Source organism: Bradysia coprophila, unplaced genomic scaffold (assembly GCF_014529535.1).
Source record: "Bradysia coprophila strain Holo2 unplaced genomic scaffold, BU_Bcop_v1 contig_232, whole genome shotgun sequence".
Lineage (NCBI taxonomy): Eukaryota > Metazoa > Arthropoda > Insecta > Diptera > Sciaridae > Bradysia > Bradysia coprophila.
This window is the reverse complement of record NW_023503493.1, coordinates 6,397,611-6,421,694: the sequence shown is the minus strand read 5'-3', so window position 1 is coordinate 6,421,694 and position 24,084 is coordinate 6,397,611. Positions and strand designations below refer to the sequence as shown.

At 36.7% G+C, this 24,084-nt stretch overlaps 3 protein-coding genes across 6 annotated transcripts in view; 1 reads left to right on the top strand and 2 right to left on the bottom strand.

Annotated features, from left to right (window-relative positions):
* The first annotated feature begins 1,775 nt into the window (after positions 1–1,775).
* LOC119076105 (DNA-directed RNA polymerase III subunit RPC4) lies at positions 1,776–4,460 on the top strand. The gene is made up of 6 exons (XM_037182765.1): positions 1,776–2,117; positions 2,186–2,364; positions 2,423–2,730; positions 2,799–2,882; positions 2,945–3,085; positions 4,224–4,460. Exons 1-6 carry the CDS (start codon positions 1,900–1,902, stop codon positions 4,344–4,346), a joined length of 1,053 nt encoding a protein of 350 aa, XP_037038660.1. The 5' UTR covers positions 1,776–1,899; the 3' UTR covers positions 4,347–4,460.
* LOC119076147 (probable 28S ribosomal protein S26, mitochondrial) lies at positions 4,413–5,429 on the bottom strand. Its single transcript, XM_037182829.1, has 3 exons — positions 5,136–5,429; positions 4,775–5,063; positions 4,413–4,702 (listed from the first exon to the last, which is right to left on the bottom strand). Exons 1-3 carry the CDS (start codon positions 5,336–5,338, stop codon positions 4,535–4,537), a joined length of 660 nt encoding a protein of 219 aa, XP_037038724.1. The 5' UTR covers positions 5,339–5,429; the 3' UTR covers positions 4,413–4,534.
* Positions 5,430–10,389: 4,960 nt separating this feature from the next.
* LOC119076117 overlaps positions 10,390–24,084 on the bottom strand; it is a 38,934-nt gene continuing 25,239 nt past the window's right edge. For 3 of the 4 annotated variants that reach the window (XM_037182779.1, XM_037182780.1, XM_037182783.1), the window contains exons 3-7: positions 12,627–12,908; positions 12,403–12,567; positions 12,226–12,332; positions 12,000–12,162; positions 10,390–11,934 (exon numbers count right to left, since the gene is read on the bottom strand). In XM_037182779.1, the coding sequence (XP_037038674.1) occupies positions 11,651–11,934; positions 12,000–12,162; positions 12,226–12,332; positions 12,403–12,567; positions 12,627–12,849 (942 nt within the window). In that variant the 5' untranslated portion in view covers positions 12,850–12,908 and the 3' untranslated portion in view covers positions 10,390–11,650. The remainder of the gene's footprint in view (positions 11,935–11,999; positions 12,163–12,225; positions 12,333–12,402; positions 12,568–12,626; positions 12,909–24,084) is intronic. The other variant, XM_037182782.1, reaches the window with a different exon arrangement.

Here is a 24,084-nt window from a genome sequence, read left to right as displayed (position 1 = left end):
ACGAAGTACTGGGGTCTTATAGGTTTACGCATAGTTTGTAACACGTCGAATTGGACTCCCTGAGTAAGGGGAAACCTATTGTGGTTGTCTACAGATGCCAAATCAGTGAAAAAAAAATGTCTGTCTGTCTGTCTGTCTGTCCGTTCTCTAACTTGAGTAAAACACATCCGATTTCTAAAATTCTTTTTTTCCTCGTTTGGTAATGTCAAAAGACAGGCTAAGTTCGAAGATGGGTGATTTCGGATCGACCTCTCAGGAGCTGGGGCCCAATAAGTGCCTAAGTGTTTTTCGACGATATCTCCAGACATAGAAGCACTACTATTGTCAGTGATACGTCAAATAAAAGGTATTTACAATACCGATCGACAAAAAAAAGTTTATGGAAATCGGATGACCGACTCGTGAGTTGACCCCTTGGTGTGAAACAGGCACAGGGCAGCAAGCAGTTTTAGCTTGTAGGTCGGCCACATTTGAACATATTTCGTCTCTTTTAGGTATTGATAGGTATTGACCGTACCAATCAGGGAAAAAAAAGTTTATGAAATTATGTTCTCCTGAGCGTGAGCTAGGTCTCTTGGAGTGAGCTCTTATCTGGCTACTCGGCCGTACAGTGAACGTGGAGTATTTTGTCAATATCTCGAGTAAATTTTGACCGAATTTCATGATTTTTTTTTGTTTGAAAGGTATTAACGAATGTAAAGCGTCTGTACTATTTCCGGTCTCCTAATAAAATGGCTGCCGGCAGCCATATTGGATTTTAGTAAAAGTGAAATATATTGGGGAAAATGGTACTAAGAAAGTTTTTGTTAACAGAGAGGTAATTGGCTATGTGTGTGGGGTTTCAGGTATCACATATGTGGACATCTATATATAACTATATTCAGCTATATTGAGCTATATACAGGTATATAGAGCTATACAATAGCATATTCCTCTGTGAAATGTTTATTTATAGTGAAATATAGGTAAATATTGCGGTATATAGCTGTTAAAATAGGAATTTATGAAAGTTGACTTCGTACGGGGCTGTCTATATTGCCTCCGGCAATTTATTTGTATATGATAACAAGGCAAAGAGTGGATAATGTAAGTGATTGTAAAGGGAGAATAGTTTTTCAGCAGAGAAGAAAATGAAGTGAGAGAAATGAAGAGTTTCACATTAGAGGCTTTTGACACGAATAGGTGTTTCGTACGGGTCGGCGTTAGCTATGTTTTTTTTCGTGAACGTCTTGGTTATTGTTGAATTATTTTGAACTCTGAGTTATAATCGAAATATTAATCTTAAAATATTCGTCTTTATTTTTTTATAGTTCCCAGTTAACAGTCTATTATTGATCGTTGGAAAACGACGTAAAATCGAAATTTGAATGCGTTCCACCAAAAAAATTTAAATGATCTGAGTAAATTTCATTTGAAATGTTGTTTTCATTTAATTTTTTTAAATTTTCGAAGACGTTTAATTAGAAATCCAGAAAATAGAATGTTTTTACTCAGATTTTCTAAATTTTAGGAATTTTGGGAATTTTTAAGGAATTTTTAAGAATTTTTGGAATTTGTAGGAATTTAAGGAATTTTTGGAATTTTTAGGAATCAAATTCTCAAAAATAGGCCCTGATTTGATGAGAGCAATAAAAATCATTTTCGTTATCCAACTCTTCCTACTGCAGATGTTTTGCGTCTTACAAAATACATAATTTTGGTTGCTCACACTCCTCACACTACATAAGTCTTCGGTAAAACGCTTCTGTCACTTTTGACATTTTTTCGTTCAGTAGAGTTTTTCGTCAAGTTGTTTGACATTTACAAAAAAACGGAAAACATTTCACTCTATTCCACTCCCAAATTCAATCGAGCAGCAAAGACATCCAGTTCACAATTTAATGTTCACATCAGCCGATAATGGCTTACAACGGAAAACCATCGTCGTCGACTGTAGTCAAACAAGGGGCCAACTTAAATCACGAAACTCTGATCAAAACAGAGAGGTTAAGTTCGTTTAAGTTGCCACGAGATCTGACCCTCGGAGGCAGCTTAAACTCCGTCCGAATACCGAAACCGACTGCTACCCCGAAGCGAGTGTACGCACCGAACGTAAATGTTGTGCGAAACAGAAATGCGTAAGGAAATTCAATCACAGCCGAGTATTTGATCGGTCGCCTTAATCGGGGTTGTTTCGTCTTTTCAGCGAAGTGAAAACGTCCAGAGACACAACGATTCGCGGTCGAGGACGAGGTAGAGGTGATCGAGGTAAAGCCGATCGAGGTGGACGTGGCGGTCGAGGCGGTGGGAAAAATTCGTTGGTACAGACATCGGGATTGTTTTCGGAAGGAACCGGTGAAACTCATCTGAGGAAATCGTCTGCAGGTGACTTGAACTTGTCGGACTGTAATTTGGATTTGTTAATTTTCGTGCGAATTTGTAGTGTACGGTAGGGGCGAGAAAAATGACAGCGTTAGCTCGTTACGCCGGCCGACTATCGTCAAACGTGACATTAAAGTCGATCCCGAAGAAGAGCAGAAAAGTTTGAATGAAATTCTGGGCGATTTCGATGAAGACTGTGATGATGTTCCTATGGTTAGTGATTACTACACACCGGTGGCATTAGATGAAATTAAAAAGGAATTGCCGACCGTCAAAGTGGAAAACGATAATAAGCATTCAGCGTTAGCATATCCCGAAAATTTGAACGAATTTTTCGGTCGACCACAACCACAGTTGTTCATATTGCAAGTAAATTTCCGTTCAATGACGTACGTCAAGGGAAGCGTTTATTAATTGTCCAAATCGTTCGTTCACAGTTACCAGATTCACTGCCAGGCGAAGGACCCGACGAAGAACCTGCCGATTCAGCGGATCAAGAACGTAGTTCATCACCAGACCCGGTAATAAGACTTTGCAGCAATGGATGTTTCGAGCCGAATTTTAATTTCGCTTCTTTTTCCAGTCGTCTCGGTACTGTACGGTGAAGCAAATGAACGAAGGTCTGATAGGAAAAATAGTTAGGTACAAATCGGGCAAATCCAAGCTGATTATTGGGCAGACTCGTTTTGACATAGACTTAGGAATGGATCCGGGCTTATTACAGGTATGTGAAGTGGTGACGTTTTAACTGAGTTGGGAAAGTGTTGGAAACTGTAGCGATGAACACATTCATGCATCCGTTTTCTCCGATTTGCCGTTAAATTTGGCTTCACAAGCTCTCGTCATCTTTCACAAATCGGGACTACAAGTTGGGACCATCAGGTAGAAATATCTTTCTGCCGAGCTCTTCGCAAATATAAAATTGTTAATTCCGTTTCCTCGCCTAGTAGAGACACTTTACAAATTTTTCACAACGCAGGTGAGAAAATTGTCATTTTCTCCCCTCCGCTGAAACTTCGGAAGCCTCTGTAGTGAAAAACGTTGTGTTTGTCTGGGTTGTAAATTGCATTATATCTGGTGACTTGTGACAAACAACACCCTACAAATGTAATTTCCAACTTTTCTTCCCTCGTTGATCAAATAACTGTTTTATGCGCGAGTTGCCCTATTTATTCCACTCAATGAGAAAATTTTGATTTCTTGACGACTGGTCGATTGACATTTCTAGTGAGAAAAGAGCAGAAAAGTGGAAGAAAATAGAACTTTTCTGACTCGAACTGTCACTTTGGTTATGTTTTGGAAAATGTTATGAAGAATCGTTGTTTCGTGAAAAACGTTGTGCTCACCTCTGGAAGAAATAGGAATTTCCAAGTCGAGCCAAATTGCAACAAAATCGCTCTGGTTGGAATTTCCCATTTTATCCCCTCGGTAAACAAATAACTATTTACAACGTTATGTGTACCAACATCGGGAAAAAAACTTGGAAATTGCATTATCTCTGGTGACAACACCTCCGAAATGCAATTTCCAACTTTTTTCCCTAGTTGAACAAATGACTGTGTTGCAATGAGCTTAACCCAACGCTGAATCAAAGTTCAACCTCCGCTAGAAATCCATGCATCAATAGCCTAGGTTCTGAAAGAAGAGGGTATGACTTCTTTGAGTTCATGACGAAAGCAGTGGCAGCAAAAACTTCTAGTGACTCCTCCATCGACTTAGAAGAGGACGTTTTGTGTTGGTGCTCTCATTAGAGTCTGAACCTGTTTTATTTTAAGAACCTAGTCGCCAGCAACTGATACATCTTGTCTTCCCTATCTAGAAGCGGACATCCGATTGATTCAATTTTTTCTTCCTCTTCACAGGAAGCCATGTCGGTGACAACCAATCGAACTGAACGTAGCGGTAATTTAATTAATTTAGGACAAATCAAAGCTAAACTAAATGCCATTCCCGATTGGGAATACATGCTGGCGGACAAATCGTAGCACAAACTGTGTTCCTTGTGTGAGAGGAATGGAACGGCGACAGACGTTTTCAAAACATTTTTGTTGTTTCTTTTTAAGCAATTTTTTGTATAATAAAAGCAAAAACTTTATCGATTCCAATCATTTCTTCTACTTCGAACTATCAACGTCATACAATCCCGAACAGAATCTATGTGTGCTGCGCGCGTTCAATTGGTGGCGGTTGCCAATGTGTTTTTGGTGTTGTCTGTACTCACACGGCCGTTGAAGATGTCACCATTTAGATTTAATGCAAAATTGTAGTCGACTGGATGGGCTAGTGCATATTCGATCGCTTGGTCCAAGTCCTCCCTCAGAATGTACGTTTTGGAGCGTTCCTACATTTCAACACAAGAAAATCAACGTTAGAGCATCATACCCAAGAGGTGGAGCCGAATCAAATAACGAACCTTTTCCAATCGAACCACTTCTTCGGCTGCCCGTCTTTCCTCTTCTTCTCGTTCCCGTTTCAATTCCAATTGTTGCAATATGACTTCCTGTCGTTCGATCATCTGCTGCTCCAGCCGCTTGTTTCGTAATTCAGCAATGCTTGCGTTCCATGCGTTGTTCAATTCAATACAATGTTGCATGTCAGCGGCCTCTTCTTCGGGCGTAATCACAACATGATCAGCCGTTGATGAGGCTTTTTTCAGTTTAATCTCTTCGATAAGGTACAACCGAACGGCTTTCACCTGCGTTCTAGAAATGATTCAACAAAACAAAGTCGGTCAACAATCGAACCGCAACACATGCCCATTGAACGGAACTCACTTGTAGCTGTTATGTAGTCGCTGTAGCTCGGCCTTTTCATCTTCATCTTGTTTTCGTCGTTCGGGAACGCGGAATATTTTACTTTTAGCTTGCGGCAGCCAACGAGGTTTTCGATGATATTGAACACATTGAACGCTTGCCAAATTGCTACTTATACTACTGCGGACTGCACTGTTGATTGGTTTTATTACGGATTTGAACATTTTCCGGTCGGTTCTTATTTGGTTTCATTAAATAATAAGGAAAAAGGTTGAACCGAACCTCAAACTGTCAATGTGTCAAAAAAATTGTTTTTGTCTTCAATCAATACTTACTAGCGATGCATTGGACTAAATCGATCATATAGTCTGTAGTGAACGGGAACTGTCCCTGTAAAACCATGATTCGAGTGTTATTTAATGACTAAAACAAAAGAAATTCGAGAAATTCGATCTAATTTGATGATTTTACAGAATTTAGTTGATTGTTTAAGAAGTACCTTTCTTAGTTCCTGGTTCGCATCTCAGTCTGTTAGTAAAATCGGTGTCTTGCGCAAGATTTCTCTGTTATCATTTCTCTGCATCTTCTCAATTTTTGACCTAACCTGTAGTATGTACATGAACTATCAAAACCCTCTCCAGCAAACAAACTTCGTTTTGACGCGAGAGAGATTTTCCTGAAAAACAGAAGACCGAAATCGGACGCATTTTCTATTGGAATTTTTATATGTGTTCGACCCGGGAGCCAAAAACCACTTTCAAAAAAATTCTTCGGAGCTTGTGCACATATGTGGCTAGTGTCTAAGTGTAGATGGATTTCAAACCAATAAGACCCTATTTGCCCTGGAAGTACATGCAATTACCTTTCTAATGACACCTCACACGGCTCGTGTAACTGGAGAAATTTTTGTAAGAAAAATGCAAGTTTTCGGTTTTTGGATCACCTCACACTAGCCACACAAGCTTCGAAGAATTTTTATTAAATTGGTTTTTGGCTCTCGGGTCGACTACCTTACTGGGCACATATAAAAAATTCCAATAGAAAATGCGTCCGATTTCGGCCTTCTGTTTTTCAAAAGAATCCTTATTGGAACTTGGAACTATGCGCAATGGAGGTACATTACCTAACTGCTTTCAAAAAAACAGATAGGAGATTGAGCTGAGGAAAATTTTAAAAGAATATTTTCTGGTAAGGAAACGCAGGACTTGTCTCGTAAGGGGAAATGGGGGAAATCAAAAGACTTACTCTATGCTACCATCGTATAGTAAGACATTGGCACAGTATTTTCTTAAGAAATTAATCGGATAAAAAGAGAGTTAATCAGTAATCAGTGGAACAAGAAAGCAGATGCTAGATAGTGTCTGTCGATTTTCTTTTTCTTTCTTTTGTGGTCGTAACCTACGTAAGGAGTTCTTGTTCAGAGCTGTAAATTTTTACATGATTTTGATTTCCCTAGCGACGAAAATGGCTTATTATATTACCAGAGAAAACAAAAGAATTTGCCTAGGAAATCGCAGCATGTAATAGTATTTTTCATGTGTCGGGGCCGAAAATGAGGGAGTTTCGAGATTTTTCTCGGGTTTTCGACCCCTTACATGAAAAATTTTTTGAGTATCTGTTTTGGACGATTGATTTTAGGCACTTTCGCATGTAGCCCTCACTTCGTTCGGGCTACAACTCGCGAAATTGCCTAAAAACAATCGTCCAAAACAGATACACAAATAACTATTTTATGCCAAATACTGCGAAAGTTTGTATTTTCGGTCCTCAAATGGTGACCGAAAGTAAAAAAATTCAGGCCTTGGGCCGAAAGTAAATGTCACTGTCATCATTTTACTTTCGCCCCGTGGGCTTGCGTATTTGCGGGCCGAAAGTAAATGTCACTGTCATCATTTTACTTTCGGTCCTCATATGTCTCGAAAACACATGTTCACTTGATTGAAAGTACGCATTGAGTGTAGTGTTGTGTTGACGATAGCCAAATGTTTTGTGAGCAAGTGAATGTATGTTTACAGTAATTTCATTTGTTAAATTGTTTTTATTTTTATACCAGGGGGCTGCCGCCCCCTGGACCCCCGCGCTTTTCGGCATTTTGGTGTTTCTACAGAAAATTTTGTTCATAACTCAACAGTTTAATTAAAATTATGTTTTGTTTCGGACCGAAAATACAAATCTTACGCAGTATTTGGCATAAAAAATAGTATGCATCACTCGGGGCAAAAGTAAAAAAATTCAAATCGTGTGATTGCCGCCCTTGCCTGCGGCGCGGGCTGCAAACTTCACACGTTTGATTTTTTTTACTTTCGCCCCTTGTTATGCAAAATCCATTACAAAATTCGGAATAAAAGCGAAAGTCAAGTTTTCGTGTTTTTGTTGACCTCGGCACAAAAACTCACAAAAGCTGGACTTTTCAACTTTTTATCCCTTTTCATGTAAATGACTATTTAATAACTCAGAGCAACATTATGAAGTCAAGTACGACTTCCAGGTTCCAGAAAATACATTGCTTTCAGAAAGTACATAGTTATATTTACCTCGTCGTGAGGTGAGTGGATTGGACTGGTGAGCGATTCAAGATGTCATGGGACACTTGTCTGTTAGCCAAACGATGAGCATGGTTTTCGTTGAAAATACAGTTCGAGTCAACCAAATTTGTATCTAATAACTTTACTTCAGCTGTTTTACCTTCATACAAACAAACTGCCCATTCGATAATGATGTTTAGAAACTAAGAAGAAATGTAATAGAGTTTTCCCATATTTTAGTACATTCTGTCATAAAATTACTGCTGTCACTGCGCTTATTTTCATGTGAACCAACTTCACTGCTGTGACATTTCTGCAGTAATGACAAATGTGAAGTTGGTTCACATGAAAATAGGACGCAGAGAATGAAGTAATATAAAAAAATGTGGCACCTCTACAGGCCAACCGACTAGGCGAATACACGTTTAATAGTCATATAGTCTGGACGTTGTTATTGCGTGAGTGGTGAAAGAATTGAAGCAAACTTAGACACGAATTTGTTTGGCTTAGCTGTACTTCTACATCGAAAGAAGAAGTATAAAGAGATAATTTGACTTTGAAGATGATTTAGGCCGTGGTCGAATGTAAGTAAAAAAACGATTTCTTATTTTTAGATGATATTTTTGACATTTATTTTCTTTTATAAATTCATTTAAACTCTAACCAATTAAATTTCCATTTCGGTTTCAAATTCAAGAATCAGCTCGCGCCGTATATCTCTCTAATAACTTTGTTCTTCTTATAGAATAGATATTTATATCGTAAATTGTTAATTAACTTCAGCTACTAAATAAAGGTTGAATAAAACTTTGAAAATTTTAAACAAAATCAAATAATTTTTTTGTAAAAACTTAATAATTAAAATTTAGTGTCTCCGTTCCAGAGCCTGTTTATGTTTATGAACATCCAACCACAGACACAAACATAAAATTGCTGCCTTTGAGAGATTCACAATAAAGTACAATTTATTCAACTCAGTTCCGAAAAGTAAAACTTTCGTTGTTGATAAAAACGTTGTATGGAACTCGATGATAAGTGCTTTTTTAGGCACACGAGAGTCTAAAAATGCATTTATCACTGAGTTGCATAAGTAACTATTTTTTATACTTATCAGCATGTCCATTTTATGTCCACTCGCACGCACTTAACATATTATCGTCCAAAATAAACGTGGACACTCATTATAAAAAAAATCTGTTTGCATTTAATAAGAAGAAGGTCTCTTTTAATAAAATTCTTTTCTCTTTTCTCTTTCGGTTTTGTTTTAAACTTTATTTATATTTAAACATAAATTATGAATAAAGAAAAACAAATATTCATTTTAAATGAAATCACAGTCCTTAAAAGGTTGTTGCACTTAAAACAAAATATATTTTATCATAATGAAACAAACAAAAAAAAAATATTTGTTGATGAGATGTTGTTTATGGTGTGGCTTCCATGTTAACACTTAGCCTAATTCAAATTTTTAAATTAATTTTCAAATACAACGTCAATAATGTAACTTCAATACAGATTCTTTTCCATCTAATTCCAGCAAATTCTAAACATGGTTTCTTGTTAAATATAATTAAACTAATTTGTTTAGAGAAACTTAATTTTCCTTCAACATAATTTAATTAAAAAAAATGATTAGATTTTCGGACGGAATTGGAGTTTTCTCATTTTCATTTTTTTTGTTAAGTTCTTAGTGACTATGTAGATTTTCCTCTTCGTTTTTATTCAGAATAATAACTAATTCCTTGTCTAACATTACATAATATTTACACTCTCACATATTGCCACCTTTTATAGGCCTGGAAACGTTTGTTTTTCGACGATTTATTGAACTGATAGACTGGTGCCGAACGACACTTCAAGTCCCTCGAAAGTCTTGAAACATATGACAGATTACGATTAGATTGTACATCAGCCATTTGTTATTCACGAGTTTGTGTTATGAGCCCTAGTAGGGTCCTTAGATAAGCCGTCCCGTCAGACACGTCAGGTCTTTCCATTAAAATTTGATTTATTTTATTTTCATTCTTCAATTTACCAACCTTCAATTTGCCAACCATTTTTGATTTTCTACGATGTGTGACGGCCGAGATATGGTCAAATGACATTTCTAGTGAGAAAAGTGCAGCACTTTCTCTCCCATGGGGTGAAAATAGTACATTTCGTACCTAGGACTTATAGTATATTACTATACAAGGGAAGAATTTGATATTTCGAGTATTCGGGGGCTTTAGCCCGAGGTACTTTTACTCATCGTGATACGAAATATCAAATCATTTCCCGAGTGTAGTATGACGTTTTCCTTTACGAAGAAAGGAAAGACTTTTCCATAGGGGCGGAAAGTCCATTTTCCCTCCCTAGTAAAGGAAAAGTCTTTTTTAGCGTGTAAGAAGTTTCCAGACAGAGCCGAAGGCGAGTTCTGGAATCGAATACGCTAAAAAGACTTTTAGTCCGTGGTATGAATAGTATTTTTCAAATTGGACGGAGAAAAAGTGCGACAAAGACTTTTCGGGTCCTAGATATGAAGTAAAACTTTTTTCATTCGAACTGTCACTTTGTGTCGATGGCGAATCAATGTTTTCGTTTGGTGGCGAAAAACGGAAAAACACAACACGCACGCATGAACAACGTTGTGTTCACCTCTATGAGACATAGGAAATTCCAACTCGACCGAAATTACAATACTCGCTTCGCCCTGTCTGCAAACAGTTGGAATGTCCTATTTTCTCCACTCGGTAAACAAATAACTATTCGTATCGGGTATGTAATAATATGGCATAGGTTTCAAGCTGTGGGTATATAATCGACTTAATTGTCGTATGGGGCATCGGTCTACAACTTGGCGTAATTTTATGACTCTAAACACATTTAGGGTTGTTGAAATACTCTTTGCCTTTGACGCTCATCGATAGATATATGTGAGTTGCGGTAGACTGCTTCTGAAGAAGTAGATACATTGATCAAAGATTCTTAGTTTCCAGCTCCCTGGTCGTTGTTACATCCATTATAAGATAATTTTTCAGGTGTTTAATCGGAATTCTCCAAGGCGCTCTCCAGCTAAAGAAGGTACCACTCCAATTCACCAAATGGTTCGTTATCACCCCAACTGGTATTATGAATGGTTTGAAAAAAGACCAGAAGAAAGTCGAAAAAAAAATGAAATTTTTCTACAGAAATTGACAGACTTTGAAGCATAGAGTCGAACTGTATTAACCGTAAAAGTCTATCATCACATCTGTTATCGAAAAAGACTGCCAAAATGAACATGAATGCGTCACTGGTGGTATGCTTTAAGCGAAACGAGTATCAAAACAAATGAAGTAAGAGATTTTGCATGAAACACTGTTACACAGCAGAAGTAACAGATTTAATGATTTAATGGATCCTGGTTACTAGAAGCTACTCGGTATTTTCCTTCGATCGATCATTTGTGAATATGGTATGCATGCATGGTATAATGTCAGCTGAAAACCAGTCTGGTTGGGGATTTTCAATTTGACGGAATCGAATACAAAGGAATCGTTTGCTGGACAAGTTCGTTGAACAAAATCAACTTATTGTGTGATCTGTCGTCTTTCGTTGTGTGATCCCTTTACGGCTCGTAAATAATTCTGTGATGTAAGACACTCGATCATGCTTTTGATGGAGTTTTTTCGACGTCAGCACTTAATTGAGGAAAGGCGAAAATTTCCATCGCATTGCACTGAAGTGTTAAGCGGCTCAAGGCGTGGAAGAGCTTCGATAGAATAGCCTTCGGAGAGTTTATGGAGAGCTTTCCCCATTTAAATTTCATTTACCTAAAAACTATTTGTCAGTTTCGACTGCTTCCTATTATGTACACATTTTGTACTGAGTTCCTTAAATATACAGTTCAATGTCGCATCAATAAAATGTCGTTTGGAAGACCGAAGAAAAAGTCAACTTTATCTGTCACACACTCAACACTCCTAATACACTTTCCCTCTTTAACCGTTCTCGTTTTGCCGCTAAAAACAATCACTTGTCCCAGTCCATTCACACTTCCGTACTGTGAGTCTGTATGCGCACTTTCTTCATGCTTCCATTCCGGTTCATTGTAGGCGATTGTGATGATCCCGAATAGCCCGGATTTTGTATGCCCAGGCCGTCTTTTGGTTTCGGTTTTTTCAGACTCGACCGTAGTGGTGACCGTGTCACCGAACCATCCACCGTCGATCCATTCGATACACTCGTTAGCGTCGTATTCATTGACGCCATGCTACCGTTTACGAATCCACCGTATGGCCGTCCCGATGCATCCGTCACAGACACCGAAGCACCTTGATGTTAACACAAATTTTGCATTTAGAAAATTTCTTGTGATTTCGGTTTAAATGAGAATTACCATTAGTCGGTCGTCCGTCTCTGAATCCTGGATTATTGTAAGTAGTTGCTGGTCCAGCACGAATGGGAATGGGCATCGTTGGATCACCGCCTGGCTGTTTAGCTAGTAGTATGTCGTAGACAGACATTACAGCCAGTATTATTGTGATAACAATGACAATAATCTGAACGAAAAATAGGAAAAATGAAAATTTGATTAACAGGACACCATCCTGCGGAGCAATTACCTGTAAATAAAACGAAACTCCTCTCGATAGCACATAGTTCCTGTTAACAACGTCGACATTATCGATCTCCCATCCAAACAAAATCGCTGCAACTGTTGCCAGAATAGCTTCACAGCGGAAAATAAATTGAAATGTTTAATATAAACGTTTGGCACTTGTCCAACAGTTGTAATTTACCTGATACTATGGCTAAGACTAACTTAATTATCACAAGTGGTTTGTATGACATTACAACTTTATCTCTCGACGAAATCATCGACAGTTGTATTACGGATAGTATGGAGAATAGTCCTAAAAATGCACAACCAATCGCTGCTAACACACCACTGATGTACACTCCGACTAAACGGTAATACAGGAACAATTAGCTTTTTTCAACGAAATTACATGAATTCATTTACCGTGCGGTCTAAAATTAAAGTCTCCACACACTTCTCGGCCATAGTTAAGCTTTTTACACGTTCTGAACGGCCCGAAATATCCTCGCTCCGAATCCCATCCACCAGCTATATATTCAAAATATCCCCATATTGGTAGGCCAACGGCTGTGGCAGACAGTGCTAGACAGACGAATCCTACAGCCGTAACAGCAGATGCATACAGTGCTGGCTTCGGACCGGCCATTTTTCCAGCATAGTTAATTGACTTGCGAAATGGTTCGTTGGGACTACAACGTCGGTCTGGAAACAAATGAGATGGAGAAAATTAAAGCAAAAATCGAATACACAAATGATGCACACAGTGCGATGGGAAATACCGTTAAAATAGTTGAACTAAATCGATTTTTCTAAATTTATTGGGTTTCGTTGTATATGCAAGTCTTTATAACCATCGTAGACGAAAGTTAATTAAATTTTCGTATCTCACCGACCTCGTTCTGGATTTGTAATTATTTTGTTTTCTATTTTATGTTGCTTAGAAATTCCACATTAAATCGGAGACATCTTGACGTGATCAATGTTTGCATAGAAGCGAGAAAACTTATTCGACTAGTTACAACATTCGTGAATCTTAAAATATAAACATAGCTAACGCCGACCCGTACGAAACACCTATTCGTATCAAAAGCCTTTAATGTGAAACTCTTCATTTCTCTTACTTCATTTTCTTCTCTGCTGAAAAACTATTCTCCCTTTAAAATCACTTACATTATCCACTCTTTGCCTTGTTATCATATACAACTAAATTGCCGGAGGCAATATAGACAGCCCCGTACGAAGACAAATTTCATAAATTCCTATTTAAACAGCTATATACCGCTATATTTACCTATATTTTCCTATAAATAAACATTTCACAGATAAATATATGCTATTATATAGATCTATATGCCTGTATATAGCTCAATATAGCTGTATATAGGTATATATAGATGTCCGTATATGGAATGCCTGAAGCACCCCACACACATAACAAATTATTTCCATGTTAACAGAAACTCTCTAAGTATCATTTTTCCCAAGATATTTCTATTTTACTAAAATCCAATATGGCCGCCGGCAGCCATTTTGTTAGGAGACCGGAAATAGTACCGACGCTTTACATTCGTTAATACCTTTCAAACAAAAAAAAATTCATGAAATTCGGTCAAAATTTACTCGAGATATTGTCAAAATACACCACGTTCACTGTACGGCCGAGTAGCCAGATAAGAGCTCACTCCAAGAGACCTAGCTCACGCTCCGGAGAACATAATTTCATAAAAAAAATTTTCCCTGATTGGTACGGTCAATACCTATCTAATAAAGCTAAAACAGACGAAATATGTTCAAATGTGGCCGACCTACAAGCAAAAACTGCTTGCCGCCCTGTGCCTGTTCCACACCAAGGGGTCTAACTCACGAGTCGGTCATCCGATTTCCATAAACTTTTTTTTTGTCGATCGGTATTGTAAATACCTTTTATTTGACGTATCACTTACAAGTTTAACGTTTAAATGTCCGGAGATATCTTCGAAAAACCGTAAAGCACTTATTGAGCCACAGCTCGGGAGGGGTCGATCCAAAATCACTCATCTTCGAACTTAGCCTGTCTTTTGACATTACCAAACGGGAAAAAAAAGAATTTTCAAAATCGGATGCGTTTTACTCAAGTTATCGTGCAGACAGACAGACGGACAGACGGACATTTTTTTTTCGCGGATTTGGCATCTCTAGACAACCACAATAGGTTTCCCCTTACTCAGGGAGTCCAATTCGACGTGTTACAAACGTATGCGTAAACCTATAAGACCTCAGTACTTCGTACGGGTCTAAAAATCCATCAACAAAAAGGATAATTTTGTGCGTCATTGAACTAGCAAAATTTATTGCTTTTTGTCAAACTAACGAAATAAGAACCAATAGAACGTATCGTATCGTAGTAAAGATTTAACATGCCGTCCTGTGTCAGAGAAAACGTTTTGTTTCCACTAATTCACTTCGATCTTTCTTATCCCATGTTTGTATTATAACATCTATGTTAGTGGACATGGATTTTCTTTTATAATAAAAACGAAAATTAAAAAGTTGTCGATTGGATATGAAAATGCGAGGTGTAAACGATTTACATGAATTCTTAACGCAAAGTAAGATTTTTCATGGGTAGACCCGAGCTTTTAGTCATACAACCGCTGTTTAGAGTTAGGTTGTTGAACATGAAACAGTTCAGGATAAGTCAGGTCTTCGATTTTCAGGTACAGCCCGAACGTAGCGTTTACCGAACAGACTACCGGAAAATCAATTGTCGAATTTTCGTTCCCAGCAAATTTTCCCTGGTTCGATGACAGACTTTTTTTCTAGGTCTGGATAAGTTTTTGAAGTTCCATCTTTTTCCTCCAGTTCTAAAACCTAGTAAACTCAAGTGTTTTGACCGACATATTTGGGTCCCTTCTGGCAAAATAAAGTCTTCGGTTGTCGGTCGTCAGGGATTAATTCTTGTCTCAGATTTGTCAAAAATCCAATTTATTTTCAAAAATGTTGTGTTTGGTGCCTTTACAAAGTCCTTCAAAAGGAACGGGTTTGTCAACAAAAATACTATTTGGTTTAGTGAAGGAGTCAAGCTCCAAAAATTCACCAATGGCAATAAAAGCTTTCGAATTTTCGAGGTCCCATTTTAAATTTGGATACTCAAATCGAAGTCTCTAGAGCTTCAGAAAAATTTTGGACAAGAATTATTTACGTGAAAACATTGCGGGAGCACTGTTCCCGGAATACCCTTATTACCAAGCACAATGCTCGAGTTCATAGTTGATCCAAGTAAACGTCCTGAACATATAAGTCTGATAGAGTGTAAATCATTTGAATGACAATAATGCTTGTTGGCATGATGAGTGTTTTTTTCTTTCTGTGGCACACTGGCACATTCCCAGCGATTACAATAATAACAAAAAAAAATCACAAAGGAAACATATGACAGGGAACTTTTCGTGTGTTAGATCGAAATAATTGATTTTTTTCCCGTTTCGAAATTTTGTCCGTGTTCCATTTACCGCAATAAGGCTAATGAACTCGAACAGGTAAACATTTCGTTCGAGTTTCCCTAGTTACGATTCCACTTTACGTATGGCAGTGCAGGAAAATTCATAAACAAGGGATAGTATTCTCGCTGGGTTGTAAATTAAAAATTTACTTTAAACAATTCGCGTGCTCCGTCCCATTCGCGTATTGAATCAAGTTATAACATTGTGTAGATATAAACATAGGCAATGTTGTTAGTTACTATGCCGGTTCTTTGATTTTTTATTTATTTTATCGGACAAATTTATCCAATTTATCCAATTCATCCAATTGGATTCGTGTAAGCAGTCATCAAAAGCTAATCAACTAATTTTAGATTTGTTTTCATTCGTTTAGTCGACAACAGTGTTGCAGACAGTCCAACAGTAAACAATATTCTCATCAAGATTGAAGTGCTGAGATGTCTATATTCACAGCACTGCTTCTAGCATGAACAGATAAAATATTCGGAGACCGATGAAATCACAGTCGGCACTGCGATTCTTTAGTAAAGATAGATGACTCGTTTCATTCTGAGGGATTCTCTTGAACTTTCGACTGACCGAGATCGGCGCTTTTTTTTCTGGGATTTTTTTATATATGCCTTGTTAGGCCTTGGTACCTAGGCCCCAAAACCAGTCTCACATATTTTTGATCTTCCACACCTGGCTGGTTGTAAGTGGCCAAAAGTCGAAAAATGGGGTTTCGTAGTCCGGATTTAACTTCCGTAAAGTGGCGAGGACACAGGCGTGTATGGGTTCGTTGGAAAGCTCATGTCGAGTGCTACCAGGGCAAATATTAACTTCTAAAAATTTGATGATAAACGGTCGAAAATATGACCTCCGGAAAATTTATCAAAATCTAGAGAACCTCGGTGAACTTTGATGAGTGGTGTGACCTCACTAATGCAATTATTTGATTAACTTATTACTTATTATGAATGTATAGGACATCAGCTTTACACCGATACGCATATTTAGTAGTCTGGCAGAGTGAAACACACAGTTTTTATCTGTTACGTAGTCACGTGCCAAACTACTAAATATAGGCATCGGTGTAAAGCTGAGGTCATATACATGAATTGAGCCATTCCATGATGTGTTATATTTTGACATATTTTGACAGCTGTCAAATTATATTTTTTGTTTTGTTTTAGTTCTTGATTAATTTTAACTTGACAATTTGAAATTTCAAATTGTCAAGTTAAAATTAAATAGTGGTAAAAATGGCAGCTTTTATATGAAAGCTGCCATTTTTACCACTATTTCCTACACACGAAGAGGAATATTTTCACCAGTTTTTCTTCCTTCTGAGTCAAATTTGACATTACCTTTAAAACCATAAAACCATTTTTTATGAAAAGATTGAATAATGTCGGAGATATTGAAAAAAGAAACGTGGAATGTTCGTCATTAAGAAAAATTGACAGTGCAATCTTAGTCCCAAACACGGCAGAGTAAAATAAACCAGGCAGTAGCGGTTCATTTTTGAAACGTCAAATAAGGGACACTGAATGAACTCAAATGAACACAGACATAAAAAAAAAAAATTATTCGCAAAATATACAGGGCTACTGCCTGGTTAACTTTACTCTGTCGTGGTCCCAAATCATCTTGATTTGTCATCTTATTTCGTATCTACGTATAGTTTGTCAAAGATACTGTTCGTTCATCTGTTATGGTTTGTGAGAAATAGACCACCCCACTGTATTTGTCTGAATGTTGGAGCAGTGACAGTAATTCTTTGAGGGTCAGAAGGCTATAAGAGTTATTTCACCTAAATATCAGATAAAGGAGAATCATTTAGACTTCCCAAAACTTATAAAACGAGTGAGGAGGTCACCGATGCCAAAATTTAACATCAAACATTTCTGTTTATAGCGACCAATTACCGCCAGAATTACTCTGTACGTTTGTATAAATAAAATTCGAAACGATCCTTCAGCAATAATATTTGAAAACATTTCGCAAGATTTTTAAAATTAAACAAAAAAGTGAAGTCATCAGCGTGTTGTCTTCCGCAACTAGAACTAGTTGGCTGAACGCAGCAATTACTCTCTCGTATATTTATTTAAAAAATTATGACCTATTCGGCAGATATTGTAAACAGACTACGTATTTAATATAACTCGCTTAGACAAACAAACATTTTCTGTTACACAGATATCTAATGCAAAGTGATGCGCAAAACGTACCCGATAAACGATTTATAATTTAATTACACCGTTGAAATATGTGTGTATATCAATGGTTAGAGTTGTTTCATAATGTATGCTCTGTAACTAGATAATTAATTCAGCAATTACTGGGTCTCTGGAGCAATAAGTCTATACTCTTCTACACCTTCAAATGGAATATTTCGTTTCCTCAACAAAATTAAGTTAGTTAATGCGTGTTGAGTAGAATCATTGCATAAAATATATTAATAAAATTATGTCAACCGTTTAATAAATACATCGTTGGCCCTTGTCTCCAACAGATCTAATTTATTACGAAAAACATAAGACTCTAGATCGTAAATGTTCTTAAAAGGTTTGACCTTATCATATTGCTACTAAAATGTTTTTACACGAAAAATATAAAAAATGGTGTACGTGAGTCACTAAGCGTTATATTAGGCAATCGTAGGTAATTGAGATGACTGGTCTTGGTCAGTTTGGACGGAAACGTTAGAAACAATTCACGCCGTAAGCGCGGTCGAAATTCAAAATGGAAAGTGCGGACTGTGGGTGGAGGTCTGTCCAACGTAGCGTCATTTTCATACAAGGAAGCGTTGAAATGAATTTTTGGTTCACTTTTTCATCGAATCGTTCACTTAAAATTCAAATTTTTGGCACACTTACCACTTACGGCATGAATAACCGAAAATTGTGAATTAATATTTGAGGCAGATGAATCGAAAGTTTCTGTGTGTAAATGATTACGTCGGTCATTTTACTCATATGTTATTCTAATGGTCCGTTGCCAATTCACAACGTTAAAAATATCGAATAACATTGACCTTCGGAATAGGGTGGAAATTCATTTTTTTCTCGGGTGATTTATCGTCCCTGCTACACTCTCACTATAAACAACTTGACTTGACTTTGAATCAACCGAGCTGGTTCCTGTGAACAACAGAGATGCATAAGCGTTGGAACTTTGACTTTGTTATAAATATCGTCCTTATTCCACCTTTTCGCACCGCATGTTTAAACTAAGTAAACACACTCTGGCCACATACAACACTCTCAAAATGAAATTTCCAGCTTTTATTCCCTCAACAAATAACTATGAAGTAGCTCCTTAGAATTGTAACACATACTGGAGCTACGCGGTGTACTTAGTTTAAGAAACTATGTTTAAAAATAAATGAAATTGAAATTAGTAATGACTCATTTTCCAGTGGTGCAGCGAGGAATAGTAGATTACTATACCAGGGAAATAATTTGAAATCTCTGAAAGGTCACCAGTTTTTCTATTCTATTTCCTGTTTCATAACCTCATTTCAGAAATTACACGAACTTCAACTGTTTTGGAAATGTATCAACAAGCCAACCAATTATGCAATGATTTTGTTCAATTCGCACACAAAAAATTTTATCGGTCTTTAAAACCGATATGTAACCTTACGTTTGAAATAAAATTGACAATCGACGTAAAAATTTTACTAGTCATCTGTTATCGGCAGCGACGACAAAAATAAACTGTCAGCTCTGCCTAATACGGTCTTAAGTAGTAAATAGTTATTTATCTACCAAGGTAATGAAGGTATTTTTTCGCACTAGATGTCGATTGTCGACCCGAGGCGAAGCCGAGGTCGACAAGACGTCGTGTGCGAAAAAATACCGGCATACCTACCGTGGTAGATACAACGTTTTTCGCAATTCCGGGCCATAATCACCTTTCCAATGCAAAACATGTCCTACATTTTGTTCTAAAATTCTTGTGTATACAGAAATTCATTTGAACGATCAAGAAGGCTGCATTATAATACACATTGCAATGTGATGTAAAGAGACGCGTTGAATGAAACCGAGTAGTCAATGCTTAGTATATACCCTTCAACAATACGTTCGGTATAATTGTGTGACTCTATAGCCGAATGGTTAAAGTCGCTGCTTTGTGCTCAAAAACCTTTTGGTGTCGGGGGTTCGATTTCTGGTCAATGCAAGACTTTTATTTATAAAACTTTAGCCTTCGTTGAAGGTAATAGGTTCTTTAGCGTGCGAAAAAAAAGTTGATATCGCACTGAGTGCGAAAAAAAAGTTGATAACGCACTGCGTGCGAAAAAAAAGTTCATATTGCGCTGTGTCCGGGAAAACAGTGAAATAAATACCTTCAAAACGACATTAAATGGATGCATGGAAAGGTGATGATTATGGACCGGAATTGCGAAAATGTATGTACAATAATTTGAAGTACAAGATTTCGTATCAATTCATTAAAAATACTTCAATCGAATGAAGTCGGAAATTCAATTTTAATAATATCTTGCCGTCTGTGAACAGTTGTTAGAGTGCACAAAATGACTCCAAGGTCTGAGATCTAAAAATCTGCGTACGATTTACCAATAATTTCAAAATTTTAACAAAAACATCAATTTTGAATTACATTATTTACGACTGACCACATACAACAACGATATCCATCTAATTCACGTTATTATCATAAATATATAAATAAACACCACGCCATCGGGCAATATGTATAGTAATAACGAACGATGTTCAAGATATTTCCACAAACATTTAAAAGTTGTCCGTTAAGTTTGGACTATCTATCTTGGGCATGGCTTCACGTAATATTGATTTACAAACAAAACAGAATCCACAGAGACGAGAAAACAAAGCGAAAAAAAGTCAACAACAACACACCGCATACAACATCATTTTTGGTTTGGTGTGGTTTGTCTTCTTTCGTTTGTGTTAAAAGTTTCGAATATTATTACATTTAAGGTATCGTCTATATAGGTATATACTCCAGCTAAAACATTCAAATACGAAATGTTGTATACAACGAGGTTAAGACTTTTAAAAAACATTCTTTGGTTAGTGAAAACTTGTTTTGAAAAAAAGCAACAACTAGCTGAATAAATAAAGAAACAAATATTCTTCGCTCGGTTGCAATTATATTACACATTAAAGTTTAATAATTAAATTGGTGTGTGCATAAATGGGAAGGCGCACTAGAATGATTGAAACATTTTTTTTTTATAAAAGAAGAAATGGAAAAAGTTGTACGTTGAAATTTCCAATTAAAAAGGAAACCTCAATTAAACAGTTCTGTTTAGATTACAAACACTAACAACGTAGATATGATGCTTTGCATAAATCTTTATTAAACGAATTGAAAGACTATTTGCGGCGATGTTTTAATTAGACGAGAGGAATGAAAATATTTGCTTAGAAAATGTTTTTTTTTTCTATTTTTATTCGACAAATTACCTTATTGTTGGTAAAGAAGTCATCTGTAGTTTGCTAGAAATTATATTCTCCTTGGAAAATTTAGAAACTAAATCTAACAACTTTCTAATTTGCCAATTAAGGATAACCGTTCATTGAGGGCATTATTCACGAGAAAAACTTTTCTCGAATTTCCAAAAGTTTCATTAAATTATAAATTCGTACGAAAAGTTACGGAAGATTGAGCAAATTTAGCCAAGCAATTACCATAAGGTTTGACAAATATTGAGAAAAAAAACTTCGAGCGAGGGGGAAATCACTGCTCAAAAGAGTGGCAAATCAGTTTCTAATTCCTTTCAAATCCGTTTAGTTACCTCAATTACCGGAGCAACTCGTCTTACTACAGCATTTGCTCTATTTCCGTTCAATTTCTTTCAATTCACTTTCAATTTCTATTGGAACTTCCTGTCAATTTCTTTCAATTCCCATTAATTCCTGTCAATTCCTGTCAATTCCTTTCAATTCCGTATAATTACCGGATTCTCCGGCAATTCCGAGCAGGGTGGGTAATCAATCACTCGAGTAGTCTCCCCATCGATTTCGAGTCTTACAACAACCCAAATTAGCTTAGAAACTCTGCTTCTCTTTACCACATATTGCCAACCCAGTCCCGGAACATGTGCCAGCAGTCGGACAATATAATTCTTTCTTCAATAAATTACGGCAAAAATAAACAGCGAATGTGCATGTATAGAAAAGTGGCTGTAAGAACGACAACCGAAAACTCGTTCTATTTCAAAATCTACTACTAAAATCTCCTAAGTATTGATTTGGAGATTGTTATTTTATCTTGTGCGATTGCATCCCTCGCCTTCTCTTCGCGAAACAAACACCAAACTTATCAAAATAAAAATCTGCAAACCAGTACGTAATACACTATAAGAATTTGTTAAAAAAAAACCCTGATGATGACAACAGTTGATTGTCGAAAGCTTGATTAATAAAAAAAACTTTAAACACTAAACCACTAATTCAATTATTCAAAAATCATTAAAAAATGAACTCATCAAAAGGGGACATTCAAAAAGGACGTCCGCTGTTTTTCCGATATTTTCGACGCCCCCCCACCCCCTGTCCGAATGTGTCCACTTTTCGATACCACCCCCCCCCCCCGGTGGACGTCCGAAAAATGAAATTTTCCATATTTTTTAATGATTCACATATTACAAAAATTAGCGAAACATTAATAGAAGTCGAAAGTTAAGTACTAGCACTTCGGCAAACTTGCGTTTTTGGAAATACACGTGGTGCAAAATCCGAAGTTCAAAAAACTGTTTTCGTAACTCGAACTTTACGCACTAGTGTAAAAAAAATCCTTTTCCGCGATAAACAAATGATGAAATTGCTTCGTTACGACAAAGTGTTATTAACTTGTGCCTAAACTGGAAGTCACATCCTATCACATCTTTTGCGCGAAATATCCATTTAGGCACTTGTTTTGAAAACAGCTATTGTAAAATGATATTAACAATATTATTAAAATTGTGTATGTACGTCAAATTCATTTGGCTTATTTTCTCAGCAGCTCAAGATTTACATCACCTTAAGTGGTATTGTAGATGTAAAGCATAAAAATTTGAAGGAAATTTGATATTGCTACATTGAGTAGAGTTCATTAATGCCAAACAAATAGAATTCAAACAAAAAATTTTTTCGCAACGTTGGCGCTGGTGGGTGTAAGATTATGGCTACGTTAATAAAATTATAAAAGTTATTGTCATATGATTAACCGCATGTCATTACTAAGTTACTTTTGACAATTTTGTTATATATTGAAAGGTGGACGTCCGAATTCGCAAATAACCCCCCCCCCCCTGTCCGAATCTGTCCGGTTTTCAGCTAACTCCCCCCCACCCCATAGTCGCGGACGTCCTTTTTGAATGTCCCCAAAGAAGTAGTAGATTTGATATCTGTGGCATGCTTGTCATCCTATCCTGTGAACCACTAAAAGACTTGAATAAGATAAGAAATTACTCTCAATGCCTTTATTGATTGGCTAAACCAAACAGGATCGAAAATTGTCTTCAAATTTGCCAAATCTTTTACATCACTCAACATCAATTTTTCCGGTCTTACGTCAACGGTTTTTCGATGAACACAAATTTTTATTGCACAATTTGCATTCAAAACCAAAATAAAAGTTATGTTCAGCTTTCTGGTTCGTCTATCACTAAAACGGTCACACCATCGATTTCATCTGCACTTTACAACTACGTCAATGTGTCGTAGAATTTAGAATAATTGAGCGGGCGATATCACTTTTTGTTGTCATCAGTGTTTCATTTGGTGCCGTTTAAGTGTTTTCGGAACAGAAGGCCAATAAATTGCCAGAGAGTCATAAAATGTTTCTATCGTCACGTGTACGGCAATATTTTGCGGAAAATAAAATTAAAATGAAAATAAAATGAGTAGTTAACCAGCTATGAAGTTTTTCACGAAACCATCACATAAAATTTAGACAACACATATAGATACTGACGAGACGCTGAAAATAGATCGTAAACTTTTTAATGGATATCACCATTTTCCAACAATTAAATTATCCAATTCGATAAACATTGGAAAATGCTGTCAACTCAACGTCTTATTTTCCTGTACAACATCATTATACAACATCTTTTCCGTCAGTTTACCTTTCAGAAATTCTATATTTACGTGATATGTATACAAATATGGATGATGTGAACGTTTTACTTCGATTATGATGAGTATGATATACCTATAACGTGTAATAATAAAAAAAAGTTTTCCATATCGAAATAAGGGTTTGTCAGTTTGTCTTTAAATTTTCTAAAAATAAAATTCATCATACAAACTTCAGACATAAATTAGATGGAAAGATATACGAAACATTTGAATTTCATAATACCGGGTTGTTGGTTGTGTTTTTCCTTCTTTATGCTAATACAAAATTAAATTAACAAAATGTATGCATAACCT